Source organism: Lacerta agilis, chromosome 10 (assembly GCF_009819535.1).
Source record: "Lacerta agilis isolate rLacAgi1 chromosome 10, rLacAgi1.pri, whole genome shotgun sequence".
Taxonomy (NCBI): Eukaryota; Metazoa; Chordata; class Lepidosauria; order Squamata; family Lacertidae; genus Lacerta; species Lacerta agilis.
In genome coordinates, this window is record NC_046321.1 from 18,125,111 (window position 1) to 18,141,974 (window position 16,864).

General features: G+C 40.4%; 1 protein-coding gene across 2 annotated transcripts in view; it reads left to right on the plus strand.

The window, feature by feature from the left end:
* Positions 1-13,639, plus strand: part of RESF1 (retroelement silencing factor 1) — a 29,261-nt gene extending 15,622 nt beyond the window's left edge. For both annotated transcript variants that reach the window (XM_033161543.1, XM_033161545.1), the window contains exons 3-5: positions 1,192-6,476; positions 8,642-8,719; positions 13,471-13,639. In XM_033161543.1, coding sequence (XP_033017434.1) covers positions 1,217-6,476; positions 8,642-8,719; positions 13,471-13,613 — 5,481 coding nt within the window. In that variant the 5' untranslated portion in view covers positions 1,192-1,216 and the 3' untranslated portion in view covers positions 13,614-13,639. The remainder of the gene's footprint in view (positions 1-1,191; positions 6,477-8,641; positions 8,720-13,470) is intronic.
* Positions 13,640-16,864: the final 3,225 nt, after the last annotated feature.

Below are 16,864 nucleotides of genomic sequence, written 5' to 3' on the forward strand. Positions count from 1 at the left end.
TTGTGTAAAGTAGGGAGGGTGCGGTTGAGAGGGGCTGGGAAGCAGTTCTCTTGGCAGACCATGTCTGTCCCACCTGCCTGCCTTCAGTGACAAGAAAGTTGAGCTGGGGGGTTGGTGGTAAGCTTGGGCGATGTATCAATACATCTACCAGGACCTGGTGGAGGGACTTGGGAGCAGCAATGGTTTCACTTGCGGCATGCCATTAGGTGAAGCTGCTATTGCTCTCTGGCCCTCAAACTGCAGAGGAAGGAATAAGCTGCATCATCAAGGCCTGGGGCCGATGCAGCTTGTTCCTTCCTTGGCTGCCCGCAACTCAGTAGAGTAGTTTAACAACCCTCACCCTGCCACTGCCTCACACAAGCCGTGGGGGGGGGGGGCTTCTTAAAATTCCTCTTCACCGAGGAGTGTGTGGTTGCCTGTGCCTCAGCAGAGCAGTTTAATGAAGCTCTACCTCCAACCCACTAACTCAGCTGAGCAGAGTGGTTCAACAAAGCCTGCATACTCCTCTGGCTTGTGTGTGAATCTGAGATACACCAGGTCTCGCTCACATTGTAGGGCTGGTCAGTGTATCTTGACTGCTTCTTCCTTCCCTGAGGTGGAAAGAAGCAGCCGAGATAAATCCCATACATTGTGATATATCAACATGTTGCAGTATTTAGCTGCTGATATTTCGAAAACCAGCTATTGCCCAGCCCTAGTCGAATATTCACACAAGTTACCCCTTGCCTAGTTAACCTGATCTTGACTGAGACCATGGTGTATGGGTGGACTTTAACCCCTGGCCCTGCGGCATTCCCAACTGGAATTGCCTCCAATCCAGCTGTTAATTACAGAACAGCCACTTGCACACATCAAAGGCCTGATTGTGTTGTGCTGTTGTCTTGTTGGCCCTAACTTGGCTGTAATTCCTTGTATTGAATTATTATTATTGGCAGCCTGTTCCTGTGCTGGTTTATTTGGAAGTAAATTTGTTACTTGCTCCCACATACATGTGCATTCGATTGCCATATGTGTGAGAATTCACAAAACTACCTTATGTATTTCCTCCCTGAACTTACAGTGAACTTTTTTTATTGGTGTGTTGTAAGCCCAACCTATAGGGAATTATTATGCAGTTCGCACTTTTTAAATATTGCTGCATACATGAAAGTATATTTGTTTAAAATCTTTATTTTCCCCCTCACTTGTCAGATTCCTGGAAAGAACTATCAGCACAATGGATTGGAGCACAAGATCTCCCCTGACCTCCAACTTTCAGACAAACAATGTTCAAATTCAGGAACGACATCAGTCACAACCATTTACTGCAGCAGGTTTTCAAGGAAATGCATCTGTTCAAAATTCTTGTACTTACTCTGGAAATAATCAAACCATAAAAATACTCTCTAATAGAATGAATACCCTTGCAAATAACTTGCCTTTTCAAAATCCTTTTCAAAATACCTTACGTCCTATTCTGCCTAAAACATTTGTACATAATGACGTTCAGCCAGCCCACCTTGTACTTACGCTACATCACAATTCACTTGGACATGTTTCCTCTGAGAATGTTCAGATGGCTGCTGGCATGACGCAGAATTCGAGTTTGACAAAGAATGTGCATATTTCCTCCCCTGTAGTCGTACAAGGTAGTACTGAAAATCCTATGCAAAATATACCTCAGAAAACTGTTAATCTGCCTATTGCCTTGGATAGCGACAATAATCGACCATTACAGAATTGTTCTAATTCTATGACAACTTCAGTATATTGGCAAAAGAGCAAAAGTAATAGATGTCCAAAAGGACTGCAAACGCCGATTCGCTACTACCATGTTAATGGACCTGCTACCTCCCAGATAGATGCTACAGTGCCTTTTAGCCAGGTATCAAGTCAGTACTCAAATTCTCAGCAGAACCTTTCATGCCTTGTTTTCCCTTTACAGCAAAATACTCAAAACAAAATAAATGGCCCAAGTTCAAGCCTGACAGCAGCTTTGCATTCGCAATACTATGCCCCTAATAATGTAAGTCCTATACAGTATGGAGTACCAGCTCATCACAATTCTAAGAATGCAGCACAGGCCTTCCCTCCAGATAGAAATCCACCACCATACCCAGTTCCTCCTGCACAAAAAAACCATGGACAATTTGTACTTCCACAGGCAGTTGCAAATATATCCCATGAAAATGTACAGAACTATCACAGTCCTATGTTGGATCAAAGTAGTAATCTGTATTCAGCTCAGTTTAGTGAAAAACAGCAATCTGTACCTTTCACCCGAGAAACCAGTGAAGTAGGTAACACTCCATATAGTGCAAGTGGATATAGGACTGCAAATCAGCTTCCTAATGAACTAGCCAAGTCATCAGTTGAAGTTGGAGCAAGCCTTTGTAACCGTGTTGGAACAGTTCCTTCTGATGTAGCTTTAACACCACAAACGGGTAGGACTTTGGAACAAGAAAATAATCTAGCTAATGGCTCAAGACATTTTCCTGAGAACTTGAAGAATAAAATAACAAAAGAGAGACTAACTCTGGATGGAAAGAAACTGTATGAATTGAAGGAGGCATTGTCAAAAATAGATAAGGACTATAAAATGAGATGTAAAATGTACCTATCTTCAGTACAGAATGGTCAGGGTGCTGACACTTCTGTTCACAATCAAAATGCTGTTCACAATCAAAATGCTGCCTCCTCACTTCCTTCTTACAATACCAATCTGTCTTTGCCAGTGCCAAAGGATTCCAATCAAGCAATTCAGCTTCTTCCACATGATACCACTCAATCATTTCCTCCTATGTCCTATAGTTCTGGTGAAGTCAAATATGGTCCTTTATCACTGAAAACCAATAATCACTTAGAGCCAATTCTAAGGAATATGCTTAAAGGTACTACTGATGAAAATATGTTATTTAACAATTATGTTGAAAAAGGAGGATCCCATCATTTGGCCATCAAAGATAATTCATCTAGTGCTCCTATGCTTTCCAGCAGTGATACATCAGAAACTCATGTGAATAATATTGATGGTGCCTCTAGACTGAGGTCAAACATTACAATGGATTCTACCCAAGTGCCTTTGACATGCACAAAAAATGGTCCTGGTTATGAACTAACTACAAGATCTGCCACCGATCAGTTGATGAGTTGCAGTAAGAATACAATGGAAATCACTGGCCAGTATTTTACTGACAATGTTCAGAGTTCAAATCAGAACCCACCTGCCTCAAATGGATCATCCTTATCAAAAAAAGAAGAAAGAGAGTGCATTGAGCAGAGTAACACTTGTCTGCAAAAAAATGAAAGAAAAACTGTAGCTGGGAGCAATGAAAATATTTGTGATACATTTAATTCAGCTTCTCTTCCAAAAACAACTGTTCAAGAAGCAGGCATAATGCAGAAGTCCTCAGTTACTGGAAGTCCTTCTGTAATGACAGAAGTTAATTGGGAGGTAATAGAAAAGGGTCTTGCTTTATGGACCAAACGTTTGCCAGAAACTTTGAAACACTTATGTAAAAATAAAGATTCAACTGTGTCTTTGTCGTTATCAGAAGTTGGAGTGGATGGAGGGGAAACACAGCAGACTTTGGAAAATCTCCCCCGTGCATTAACTCAGAAAAACCAAACTAAAGTTACAGTTGGATCAAATGAAACAACAATGTCTTCTGCACCTTCCTCTCTTGGAAAAAAACTTGATGTCGTAAATTCCAATTTACTGAAGGGTTCTGAACTCCAAGTTGCCATTGTTACTCCATTAATAATGTCAAAAGAGAGTATTCAACATGAAGTGCAGAAAAAAACTCATTCATCTCTGTTGGAAGTAATGTATCCAATTATTGAAGAAAACAGTGTACATAGTTTACAAGAGCTTAGTTCCTTAGTACCAGCTGCTATTGAAGGGGCAGGAGGAACTGTTTGTTCGTCATCAAACACAGGTATTACTGTTAAGAAAGAAGATATAGATATGCATGAAAAAACCACCAAATCCAGTGAAGAAAACTTGATAGTGAAAGCTGAAATGAGCAAGGATTGCTTAATTCATCAAGTTCCTCAGAAAGATGTGAAATCTTACAAAAGTAGTTCAGATTTGCAAGAACCAGGAGATGCTGTTGAAGTTGTGCAGAATGACACTGTGTTCGAGATATCCAGTGTGTGTACTCTTGTACAAGGTGATGAGTTTTACAATTCACAAATAGCTTGTATTTTTAATAGTAGCCTTTTGAAATCTAGTAAGAAAAATGACACTTCAGAAGAATATATGCCTTATTTGCATCATAGTGAGCAGCATTCTGCCCTTTTGAAAAGTGAATCTGAAATTATCACGAGTGCCTCAGAAAAAGATACCCTTTTGGCATCCCAAGACCACTTATCAGATGCCACTACAGAAAAGCTGTTAGATGAATTGTCGAGTTTAGAGATTCCTCAGAGTGGGAAAGCTTCAAATGAGGGGAATGTCATTGATTCTGAGGAAGGAAAAAGCACTTCCATGCCCCAAAGTACTCCTCTTTCAGGAGAGAAACTTGAGCAGGATACACTCTGGGATCATATTCATAGTGCAGACTTTGGCAGTGATAATGAGGTTTTTCCTGTAAATAAGGGAAACATACTCAGTAGTAGTATTGCAGATGGAACAAACGCTACTGCAAAAGAGGATGCCACAAAAAATGCACTATGTGAAGAAAATCAACCAGATTCTGGAATCAACACTGAAGCTCCTAAAATGGTACTAAACGATCAGCTGACTGAACTCTTGGAAGAATTTCCTTATGGAATCAGTTTTCCAAATTCTTTAAAACCCCCAGAGAATAACAATTTTGTGACTAAAATAAGTGAGAAAGAAGATGAAGAAAAGCCTCAAAGTTCTGTGGAAACTCCCTCACAAATACAAATAACAATATTAACTTCTGAACAGATGAAAGGAATGTTTCCTGAACGGAGTCAGTCTTCCTGTAACATACAAAAAAACTGTGAAGATGACCAGTTTTCAACAGATTTTAAAGATGACTTGATGGAAGAGAATAAAAGGCATAGTCAAACTCATCAAGCTGTACCTTATGACAGCAGAAATATCTCAGCAGAAACAACACCTGCAAAACCAAGTAAGCATAAATATTGCTGCCTCCAGGGTTGGCTAGCTTCAACAATGGGAGAGAAGCCGTGTAAATGCATACTGCCTGAAAAAGTTGCCTCAAAGCAGAAGGTGGACATTTGTCCACAGTCTAAAACTACATCTAAAGTCAAACCAGAAGCTGATGCAAAAACTGGTCTTCAAGAAAATGAATCTAAAATAGATCCTGAAATTGTTCCGCTATCATCTCTAGAAAAACTAGGCTCTCAAGAACTTGATATACCTGTCAAGCAGGAAATGGAAGAATTACCACTCCATACATCATCTGCTTTGAAGACCAAAACAATTGAAATTAAAATACAGAACCACACACGTGAAAGAGATAATGTCTCTTTAGATAAAACACAGTGTCATTCAGGCACAAAAGATTTAAAAGTGGATGCTGCTAGAACTCTCTCCAAGAATGAAACCTCTGTTAAACAGAGAACATCAAAAGAAAAACTTGTTGTAAGATCAAAGAAAGATCATCGAAGGAGAATAGAAATAAAGCGCAACACATACCATGAAAGATATAAAATTAAACGGGACTCCAGTGAAACACGCATCATTAGGGGACCAACTTTGAGTAAGGGTTTGAAGAGAAAAATGGCAATAGAAAAAAAGCATAAGGCTTTGGTAAACCAGCATAATGATGCCATAAAGTCCCCAAATATCAACAGTATTAAAATTAAGAGCCCTAAACATAAATCTATCATGCTTTCACCAGAACATTTAAATGTAAGGAAGAAATTCGATTTTGAGAAAAACTACGGATACAAAAAAAATGTGGGGCACATGAGGATAAACAATGAACCAAGTAGGACTGAGCATATGGAACACAATGAAGAAAGTATTCAAAGGAAAAGTCTGAAGCTAAATTTGGAAAAATTCGCGTATTCGAAAGAGAAGAAGAATGCAGGCAATTACAGAAGTTGTCATTTAGATGCATCACCAATACACAGCCATGCTTCCAATAAAGAGGCTGTCCTAGATACTCGTAATAGAGACAAGCGACTTGAGAGATCTCTTTCTGATAAAAAAACATGTTTCAGTAGAAGAACTGGTGGACTGTCAATTTCTCTTCAAAGAGAACAAAAGAAAAAATATTTGAACCAAGTTGCATTCAAAAGGATTGCACAAAAAACCATTTGTTTGACAAACCTAGATTCACATTCCAAACCAGTATGGCATGTGAAATCCAGTAGTGTTTCAGCATTGTGTAAAGATCAAAAGAACAGCAGCGCATCCTCTCAGCAGCCAGAAGTGGAAAAACCGCAAATGCTTGAGTTCAAAATGTGCCCAGAGATATTGTTTAGAAAATCAGTCTCGGAAGAACAACTTTTAGATGGAAAGAATCTTCCTGAAAAAGACAAAACCCCTATTACAGGTACAGTATGATATGATCAAGCCAACCTGTAATACAACTCCTGTTAAATAGGAGGTTGTAAATGCAGACTGTTATTAGTTTTAGTATTTCCCCTGCTTAAGTGTACATTTTAAAATGTGCTTTGTGTGTGCGGGTTGGTGTCAAGGAGCTGTCAGGTGAGCATAGCTCATCCACAAGGCAGGAAAGAACTTGAGACATAAAATGCTTTTAACTTTTATTAACAGAAAGTAACAGCATAGCAGAGTTCCTCACTAGCTTCACAAAGACTGTCTTAGCAGGTAACCAGTGAAGTAATCTTAGAGGTACTTAGCTAACTTAGATGATTAAAATGCATATACTTAACAGTCTGGGGAGCTTGAGTACATTTCTTTTTAGGGTTAACATGCATGATATGATTAATTAACACTTAAGCATCCAGAATCCTGCTAAAGGACAAGAAACTACAAGAAGGAAGCAGCTGTTGGGAATGAATCATGGTTCAGTTGTCTCTGTACTAATTTACAGAGTATGGGATTCAAGCAAGATGAATTTGAGCTCATAATATAGGATGGCAAATATGACCCGGTGGGCATTGCTGAAACCTGATGGGATGAGACTCATGACTGGAATGTAGGAATTGGGGGGTATAGTCTGCTCAGAATGAATACACCAAACAGGAAGGGAGGAGTAGTAGAAGTATATGTAAAGGATGTGTTCACTGTTCAGATCCAGGATCTGAAGCATAGAAGAAAGACACAGAAAGAACAGTGACCTTACTATGGATGTCTGGTATAGACTGCTGAGCTAGACTGAATAGTTGGATGGTGCCTTCCTAGAGCAAGTAGTATGTCCTCTGCGTGGAGAAGGTGGGGAACACCTAGCTTTCCAATATTACATGTGAAAAGGATCTAGGGGGCTTAGTGAACCACAAACTTAACATGAGTCAATAGGGAGATGCAGCAGCAAAAAAGGTAATGATATTGGCTACATCAACAGATGTATAATGGCCAGATCAAGGGAAATAACAGTACTGCTCTATTCTGCCTTGTTCAGACCTCACCTGGAATGCTGGGTCCCGTTTTGGGCGCCACAATTTAAGAAGGATATTGACATATGGTAGAACATATGCAGAAGAGGGTGACCAAGATAATCAAGGTTCTGGAAGCCAAGCCAGAGGAACGGTGGAGCAAAATATTAGCTTTCCTCCCTGTCAGTCAGTGTTCCACAAATGGGCTGGTTTTGGAGGGTCTTTCAGAGAAATCTACCATAATTATTTGACTTATTCAAACTTTTAAAGATCTGCCTTAGGTTTTTCATCTAAAGGTTTTTTATTGACTGCTAACATTGGGAGAAACCTATTGTGTGGGCTTGGTGCCGTTCTGGTTACATAGAATAAATAAAAATGGAGAGGGAGGAGGAAGAAGAGGAGGAGGAAGGGAAAGAAAGAAAGAACATCCCATTCTTCATCTGCTAGCTATATAGATAATTATTCAACACATCCAGTCCAAGATAACACTGAACAATCCACCTTCTATAGACCAATATTATCTTCAGTCCTCACACCCTGATATAATAAGTTCATTTTTTATTCAAAAAGTCTGTAAGAAGTTTCCAATCTTTAGTAAATGTTGACACTGATTTTTCTCTGATTAAACACTCCAGTTTCACCATCTCAGCTAAGTCCAATAATTTTAACATGCATTGGAAGAGTCTTTGTTTCATTTGAAAATTGACCTTCAAAACCCTCAGTATCAGTTTATGTACTTGCATTTAATTTTTAAAAACTTTTTTACACTTCCATCAAGTGTGATGAAAATGTCACTCCATTTTCTTGACCATTCTGAAAAGCCCACTGAAACAGACCAAAGTTTCATGTAGCTCAGGCTTTTAGGTGCAACATCTTGTAGATAAATTCCCTTGAGTATTGACAAGGTGGGCATTTCTTGCAATGTGTTTCACTAATGCTTGGCTCTAGAGGGATTCCAAGTAAAGGAAGTTAATAGTTGAGAAATAGCCAGTGAGAGAACAACTTGGCATATTTTGCGATCTATGAATACATGAGTTGCTTCAGATCATTGTACTACATCGACCGTGGGGTGATTGTGGTTGTCCCTTACCCAAGTATATTAGCCTGAATTTCATAGACAACTGACTGTTTATTCATAACTTACAATTATCACTTGCAGCTGTCAAAAGTAAAAGAGAAGACTGGTTAAATTACAACCCAGTTAAAAGAAGAAAAACTGAAGAATATGAAGCTCAAGGTAACTTCTAAAATCCATATAAGGATAATGACAAAATTAGGGCCAACCAGAATATTGCAAAATAGTGCAGAAGTTCTGCAGAATTCCCCAGCAGAAAATTTGCAAATGTAATAAATAAGAGGCAGAAAAAGCAAGGGTTTTTATTTTCTATGTTATAAATCGGGGGTCAGCAACCTTTTCCAGCCGTGGGCCAGTCCACCGTCCCTCAGACCATGTGGTGGGCCGGACTATATTTTGGAAAAAAAAATGTACAAATTCCTATGCTCCACAAATAACCCACAGATGCATTTTAAATAAAAGCATACATTCTACTCATGTAAAAATACCAGGCAGGCCCAAAAATAACCCAGAGATGCATTTTAAATAAAAGGACACATTCTACTCATGTAAAAACACACTGATTCCCAGACCATCCATGGGCTGAATTGAGAAGGCGATTGGGCCACATCCGGCCCATGGGCCTTAAGTTGCCTACCCCTGTTAAAAATCATTAAACTTGATTTTGTTAGGTTGAATGCTAGCTTGAAACTGACTTGGCACTTAGTGAGGCACTTGATGGAGGGAGGACCCTTCATTCTCAGCAGAGTGTTGTTCTTCAGTTGTTCAGTCGTGTCTGACTGTTTGTGACCCCATGGACCAGAGCACGCCAGGCACGCCTATCTTTCACTGCCTCCCGCAATTTGGCCAAACTCATGCTAGTCGCTTCGAGAACACTGTCCAACCATCTCATCCTCTGTCGTCCCATTCTCCTTGTGCCCTCCATCTTTCCCAACATCAGGGTCTTTTCTAGGGAGTCTTCTCATGAGGTGACCTAAGTACGGGAGCCTCAACTTCAGGATCAGCTCTTCCAGTGAGCACTCAGGGCTGATTTCTTTAAGGATGGATAAGTTTGATCTTTTTGCAGTCCATGGGACTCTCAAGAGTCTCCTCCAGCATCAAAAGCATCAATTCTTTGGCGATCAGTCTTCTTTATGGTCCAGCTCTCACTTCCATACATTACTACTGGGAAAAACATAGCTTTAACTATACGGACCTTTGTCAGCAAGGTGATGTCTCTGCTTTTTAAGATGCTGTCTAGGTTTGTCATTGCTTTCCTCCCAAGAAGAAGGTGTCTTTTAATTTCGTGACTGCTGTCACCATCTGCAGTGATCATGGAGCCCAAGAAAGTAAAATATCTCACTGCCTCCATTTCTTCCCCTTCTATTTGCCAGGAGGTGATGGGACCAGTGGCCATGATCTTAGTTTTTTTGATGTTGAGCTTCAGACCATATTTTGCGCTCTCCTCTTTCACCCTCATTAAAAGGTTCTTTAATTCCTCCTCACTTTCTGCCATCAAGGTTGTGTCATCAGCATATCTGAGGTTGTTGCTATTTCTTCCGGCAATCTTAATTCCGGTTTGGGATTCATCCAGTCCAGCCTTTCGCATGATGAATTCTGCATATAAGTTAAATAAGCAGGAAGACAATATACAGCCTTGTCGTACTCCTTTCCCAATTTTGAACCAATCAGTTGTTGCATATCCAGTTCTAACTAGCTTCTTGTCCCACATAGGGATTTCTCAGGAGACAAATGAAGTGATCCGGCACTCCCATTTCTTTAAGAACTTGCCATTGTGGTCGACACAGTCAAATGCTTTTGCGTAGTCAATGAAGCAGAAGCAGATATTTTTCTGGAACTCTCTAGCTTTCTCCATAATCCAGTGCATGTTCGCAATTTGGTCTCTGGTTCCTCTGCCCCTTTGAAATCCAGCTTGCACTTCTGGGAGTTCTCAGTCCACATACTGCTTAAGCCTGCCTAGTAGAATTTTACGCATAACCTTGCTAGCGTGTGAAAATAGTGCAGTAGTTGGAGCATTCTTTGGCACTGCCCTTCTTTGGGATTGGGATGTAGACTGATCTCCAATCCTCTGGCCACTGCTGAGTTTTCCAAACTTGCTGGCATATTGAGTGTAGCACCTTAACAGCATTGTCCTTTAAAATTGTAAATAATTCAGCTGGAATATCATCACTTCCACTGGCCTTGTTATTAGCAGTGCTAATAAGCAGAGTGCTTATCAGTAGAGTTGGTGTCAAAAGCTTCCCTAAGTGCAAAAGTCCAGACTTCAACCTACTCTCCACATTAATATTGTTCAAGGTGGTCTAGTTATGGACAAAATATTGCAGAGAACAGATGTAACTAAGTTTTAGGTGTACCACTCTGCCCTGGCAGCTCCAAGATAGTGGTGGAACTAGCCACAGCACAGGATACCATGCCATACCTATATTGCCTAAATAACATGTGGGCGTGAATCATGAGATGAAAAAACCTCACTGACCACCAGCATTTTAGCTGCGTCAGAATCTGTGTCCAGCACATTCCGCTGTGCCTTAAAGTCTTTCTCCTTTCTCTTTCAAAGCAGAGTACAGCGAAGGCAGCAGCTTGTGTCTGTGTTTTGTTCTTGCAATAAGTCACGGCAACTCCCAGCTCATTAAACAAAAGATTTATTAAGAGGAGTAAAAAAAAACCTTCAGCCAGGTGAGAGCACAGCCATCTCAGCTGAAGACAGACAACAGACTATATACAAACGTCTCACGTTGAACAGAGAAATACACATACAAATCCCCGTATGTAGAAACGTCACACCCCTGTGACACAGGGCGACACTGCTGAGCTTTTATTTTTTTTCCAATGAGAATTTATTGGATTTTAATAATAATAAACATACACAAAATACAAACACTACAAAATACACACCAACAAAACACTTATTTATCCAACCTTATCCTTTCTATAATCCTAGGTTTGGGACTTCCTCACGTCCTCTCTTCTGCGTCCATTTCTAATCTTCTTTAGTAACATTGTAACCTTGTAAAATCTTCTTTCTTACACCTAATCTTAATCTTACAATTATAATCAACATATCTTAAATCTTATTCTTATCAAACAAAACATCAAATTCCACATCACAACTTCTTATATCCTCTTTTAACTTAACTTTCTAATACTGTAGCCTATATTCCTTCTGATTCCAATTTCAGATATTAATAAATCACATCTTAACAAATACCTAAATGTTTCTTCCAGTCTCATACACCGTTTTCCCTCTGGTTGCGGAGTTCCGTGGTCAGCCTTTATAATATCCCCTTTAAATAATCATCCTTTACCCCACCCCCCTTCCTATCCATCGCAAACCCTCCCCTTACCTTTCCCATCCCCCACAAGTCCCCCCCAAAATCCACCCTTTCCAGCTCTTATTTCTTCTTCCATTATTTCCTTCATGCTCAATTTTATACTTAGTATTCTTCGTTGTAGCTTCTCCTCCAGATTGTAGCTTTCTTCTTGGTAGGTAGTTGCTCTGGCATCGTCATAAAGTATCTCTCCTCCATTCTCAACTGCATATTGCATTTTCCATGGTTGTTATTCTTGAGCTCTTGGGCTCTCACCCCCAGAGCTCAGTGTAGTGTCCAGTCTATAGGCTCCCAGTCTCTCACACCAAGGGAGCCTTTCTTGTTTTCCAACTTGTATGTCCTCCTCTTCCAAAAATTCCTCTGGATCTGCCTCCTTTCCATCATTTCCATCGAGTGGGTTTGAAAAACAGTTCGCTAAAACAGCTCCAATCTGGGTGAACTTATCTGTAACTCTCTGCTGAAGCAATTGACATTCCAACAATAGCCTTCGCTGAAATGGTGTCAGTGTTGAGTCTAGCATTCTTTAAGCTTCGAGGACACCGTGGGGTTTGAATAAGCAGGAAGTGGTGAATCTCAGTAATTTTCCAACTGCGCAATCCAGTCCAAAGCCGCCATTCCCCGCCTGACCCAGACTCCTTAGCCAGGGGGATTAATGGTATCTTCCCTTTTAGTTTGTAATCCACAAGAAGAAATAAATCAAACTCTCAGTCTACCCCCCAAGCAGGGGTTTTCTAAGGTATACAAAACCAGCTCTCCACTTGAAATAAACAAATCTTTCACAGCTACAGTTTCTAGGTGTTACTTTAAACTTGCCGCTGTTAGAGAGACACAGACTTCCTCTTTTGATCTCTCTGTCAGCCGAATTTCAATAGAATTTGCAAATCAATCGTTCTCAGTACTTACAGAGACCTTCTTTTGTAATCCGAATTAGGGAAAAGCAAAGCGCTCATCTACCGTCGGCTTCCTCCGCTTCGTGTTTTCAGGCAATTGATAGGTCTTCAGAGCCGTGCCAGAGCCCCGCTCGCTTGAGCAAACTTTACTACTTTACTAAGTTTCCTCAAGAGCAAGGAAAGCACTTCTGGCTCCCGCTAGACCCCAAGACGCTCTTCCTGAGGTTTAAATGGAGCCCACAGTGCGGTTGTGGTCGCTCCTAACCCCAAAACACCGGACCCTCCTCGGAGCTGAGAGAGGTCCTGACGGAACGGAATGGCGCACCACCGGAAGTTTCGACACTGCTGAGCTTTTAACCCTGAAAGCTCACACAACCTCACACATGTCTGTTAAGGTTGTGACTGGTCTACTGTTTTGAAGCTTGAGTGAACATGGAAAGCCTTAACACAGCATAGCATGTTAAACCAAACTTATTTGCTAGTTGAATATCATTGTTGAATAGTAATGATGCACTTCTATACTTGCCTACTCAGAAGTAAGTTTTAGCAGATTCTATGGGACTTACTCCCAGTATAGTTTTTTATATATAGCTCTGGAGTTTTGGCAGGAGAACCTGAATTTTGCAAGCCTGTCTTTTCAAAATCTTATAAATCCTCCAAATTAACAGTGCAATTGTTTGTCACTATTCTGCAGTTAATGATGGCATTCCTCTTGATACTGCAATAAAATTATTGGAAGCAATGCCTGTGAAGGATTCTAAAGCTACATTTCAGACCTACAAGAAAATGCATCTGGAAAAAAGAAGCCGAAGCCTAGATAGCACTCCCTTAAACTAAATGTCATAAATGTGAGGAATAACATGGACATGTCTTGTTTATGGTGCATGTATTTGATGGAATTGGGCTGTAAAGTAAAAAGTGGCTGACAGGGGTAGGCACTGTAGAAATCATTATTGCACACCGGGATGTTTTATGTTCAAGAAAATATTCAAAATTTGTTTTCCCATAGAATTTACAAATAATTTTAACAATTGAATGTATCACATTTTGCAATAAATAATTTCCCCTGACTCTTTAATTCCACCATCTTGTCTAATATATGAGGATGATAGCACTGTATGTGCAGAAAGAAGCCAGTGGATTTTATCCTTTTTAAAAAGGTATGTAATGAAATATAGTTTATTGGTTTATTGGTCAGTAAAATTGTAACATGCCGTATAAATACTTCTATCTTTTTCCAGTTTGATGGTCCTCATTGTGATGTTGTTAACTTATATTGTTGTTAGCTGTTCTATATCTGTAATGATCATGGCATTTTAAAGAGACAGAGCAATTTTGTTTTGTCTTAACTTTGGGGAGAGAGTTAAAACATGAACAAAAACAGATACGCCTTGGGTATTCACCAGGGAGCACTGGAAACTGTGCTGCTATCCAGTTTTGCTGAACTTTACAAACTTTTCAGAAAGTTACTTTTTACTTTATTTATAATTTTCTGTTATTTGAGGCTTGTTGATTTTCAGGTGTTGTTTTTTTTTAAGGAAAGGTTGCAAAGACCTCTGTTGAATATCTCCACTTGGATTGAAATGTAATTGTATTTGAAAACCCAGTTTGCATTTTGACCAAAACTTTGAGAGTCAAAATCTTATCAGGATTTACCAGCCAGTTATTTAAACTAAACAAACCCTCTGTAAGCTATATTAGCTAAGGGTTGTACTTAACTGTATTACTCAGCTGACTTTAAGACTTCTTTCAGCCGAAGGGAAACAAAAATGATTTCCCCCTCCTCCAGCAGCTCTTGTGCCCCACTGAATCTACTCTGGAAGATCCCCAACCATCCAGAGCAAATTTCAGGGTGGCGCTGCAGGGGGTGGAGCACCAACTCTGAAATTGTTTCCTTACCCGTTCCACTGATAAGAAGCCTTATCGTCAGTTGAACAACACTGTGGGATACAACCCAGTATGTTTCCAAATATATGCCCTAGAAACTATTCTGATGTTGAATATTCACTTTTAAGTGCCTTTTGTATTATTTGGTATATTTGATTATATTTTATAACATTGCCATTTATTGAGTTTGGGGTTTTTTGTAAAAAAAAGTTACATAAACTCAGTGCTACTGTTTCTTAATGCAATTAAAAGCATACTTATTTTGGCAATGGTGGCTTTTTTGTATTTGAAAGAATACTTGCTTGAAAATGAGTGGGTGGGGTGTCTAGATTCAAACTGCCGAAGCAATTCAAAACAAAAGCACTCATGTATGACCATCATCAAGCACTTCATGTACTGTTTGTGTTACATCAGCTATGTGATCAGATAACACCTCAATTTTAGCTTTGTGTAGCTGCAAAGCAGCATTCCAGTCACTTGCTAGAGCCTGACTTATATTCCTCTGAATCCGTTTCCCCCAGGGGCCTTTATAGTTCTACATCGCCATTTGCCTAGAAGCACCAGACTGTTGAAGATATTAGTATTGTGCAGTTTGAAGCAACTGGAAGCATAAGAAATTACTCCTTTTAGAATAAATCATTGCCCAGACCCATAAAAATATTATTAAAACTTACTGGCATAAATCTTTAATTAAAAATACATCAAATACATCTCTCTCCCCCAGCCCCTCCCCTCCCCCTGCCCTCCTCCACCGCTCTGCCTGCGGTTGGGAGCCGGCAGTGGTGGCGTTGCCTCTTCTTTTGGGCCAGCTGGCGCACCAAGCTCCAGTCAACAGTGCGAGGTTAGCAGGCAAGCGCCGAGGCTTCCTATCAACGTGGAATGGTTTGGTAGATTTCTGTGCGCCGTCTGTGTGCTGCTTACTGTATACTGCCCTTCCACCACAGGGCAGAGAGATGCCAGGAACAAGGAGGGAGGAGGCGCCGCTGCGGTGTGTGGGAGGGAGGGGGGAATTGCAAAAAATGGCGTCCACCCAAAAAAAAAATGGCGATCACACCAATCCAAGTGGCGATTGTAGAACCGTTTGTGGGCTGGATCCAGATGGCAGTTGGGCCAGATCCAGCCCGTGGGCTGTAGTTTGCCGACCCCTGGTCCAGACCATCCATACAATGTATTGCACTGTCCAGCACCATGCTCAGCGTCTTCCAAAATATGAAATAATTCAAACAGACCTAAAAGCAAAGGTCTCTTTCTACATTCCAGCCTCCAGACTGTTTACTCTTTCCTTCAGGAGAGTCTATTTTATATCCTTCACTGAGTTTGGGAGAAAGACTCAAAGGCAACTCCCTTCAAAATGGAAAATTTCCAACCCAGTATGGTCTAAGGTTACAACACTCACATGTTAACTACCAGAGGACAATCATTAATCATTAACTTAGCAAGTGCTGAAAGTGGTCTCGATATAGAAAGCAAGTCTGGGGTTTTCATGAAAAAATCCTATGTTAAATCTATTGGAATGCATGTGTAATAAAAAAAAATTAAGGTCTTATATAGGTATCTATATATATATATATATATAAATGTTCCCATTGTGTGCGCAGCTCAACATCAAAAAAACTAAGATCACAGCCACTGGTCCCATCACCTCCTGGCAAATAGAAGGGGAAGAAATGGAGGCAGTGAGATATTTTGCTTTCTAGGGCTCCATGATCACTGCAGATGGTGACAGCAGTCACGAAATTAAAAGACGCCTTCTTCTTGGGAGGAAAGCAATGACAAACCTAGACAGCATCTTAAAAAGCAGAGACGTCACCTTGCCGACAAAGGTCCGTATGGTTTTCCCAGTAGTAATGTATGGAAGTGAGAGCTGGACCATAAAGAAGACTGATCGCCGAAGAATTGATCCTTTTGAAATATGGTGCTGGAGGAGACTCTTGAGATTCCCATGGACTGCAAAAAGATCAAACTCATCCATCCTTAAATCAGCCCCGAGTGCTCACTGGAAGGACAGATCCTGAAGTTGAGGCTCCAGTACTTTGGCCACCTCATGAGAAGAGAAGACTCCCTAGAAAAGACCTTGGTGTTGGGAAAGATGGAGGGCACAAGGAGAAAGGGACGACAGAGGATGAGATGGTTGGACAGTGTTCTCAAAGCGACTAGAATGAGTTTGGCCAAATTGCGGGAGGCAGTGAAAGATAGGCGTG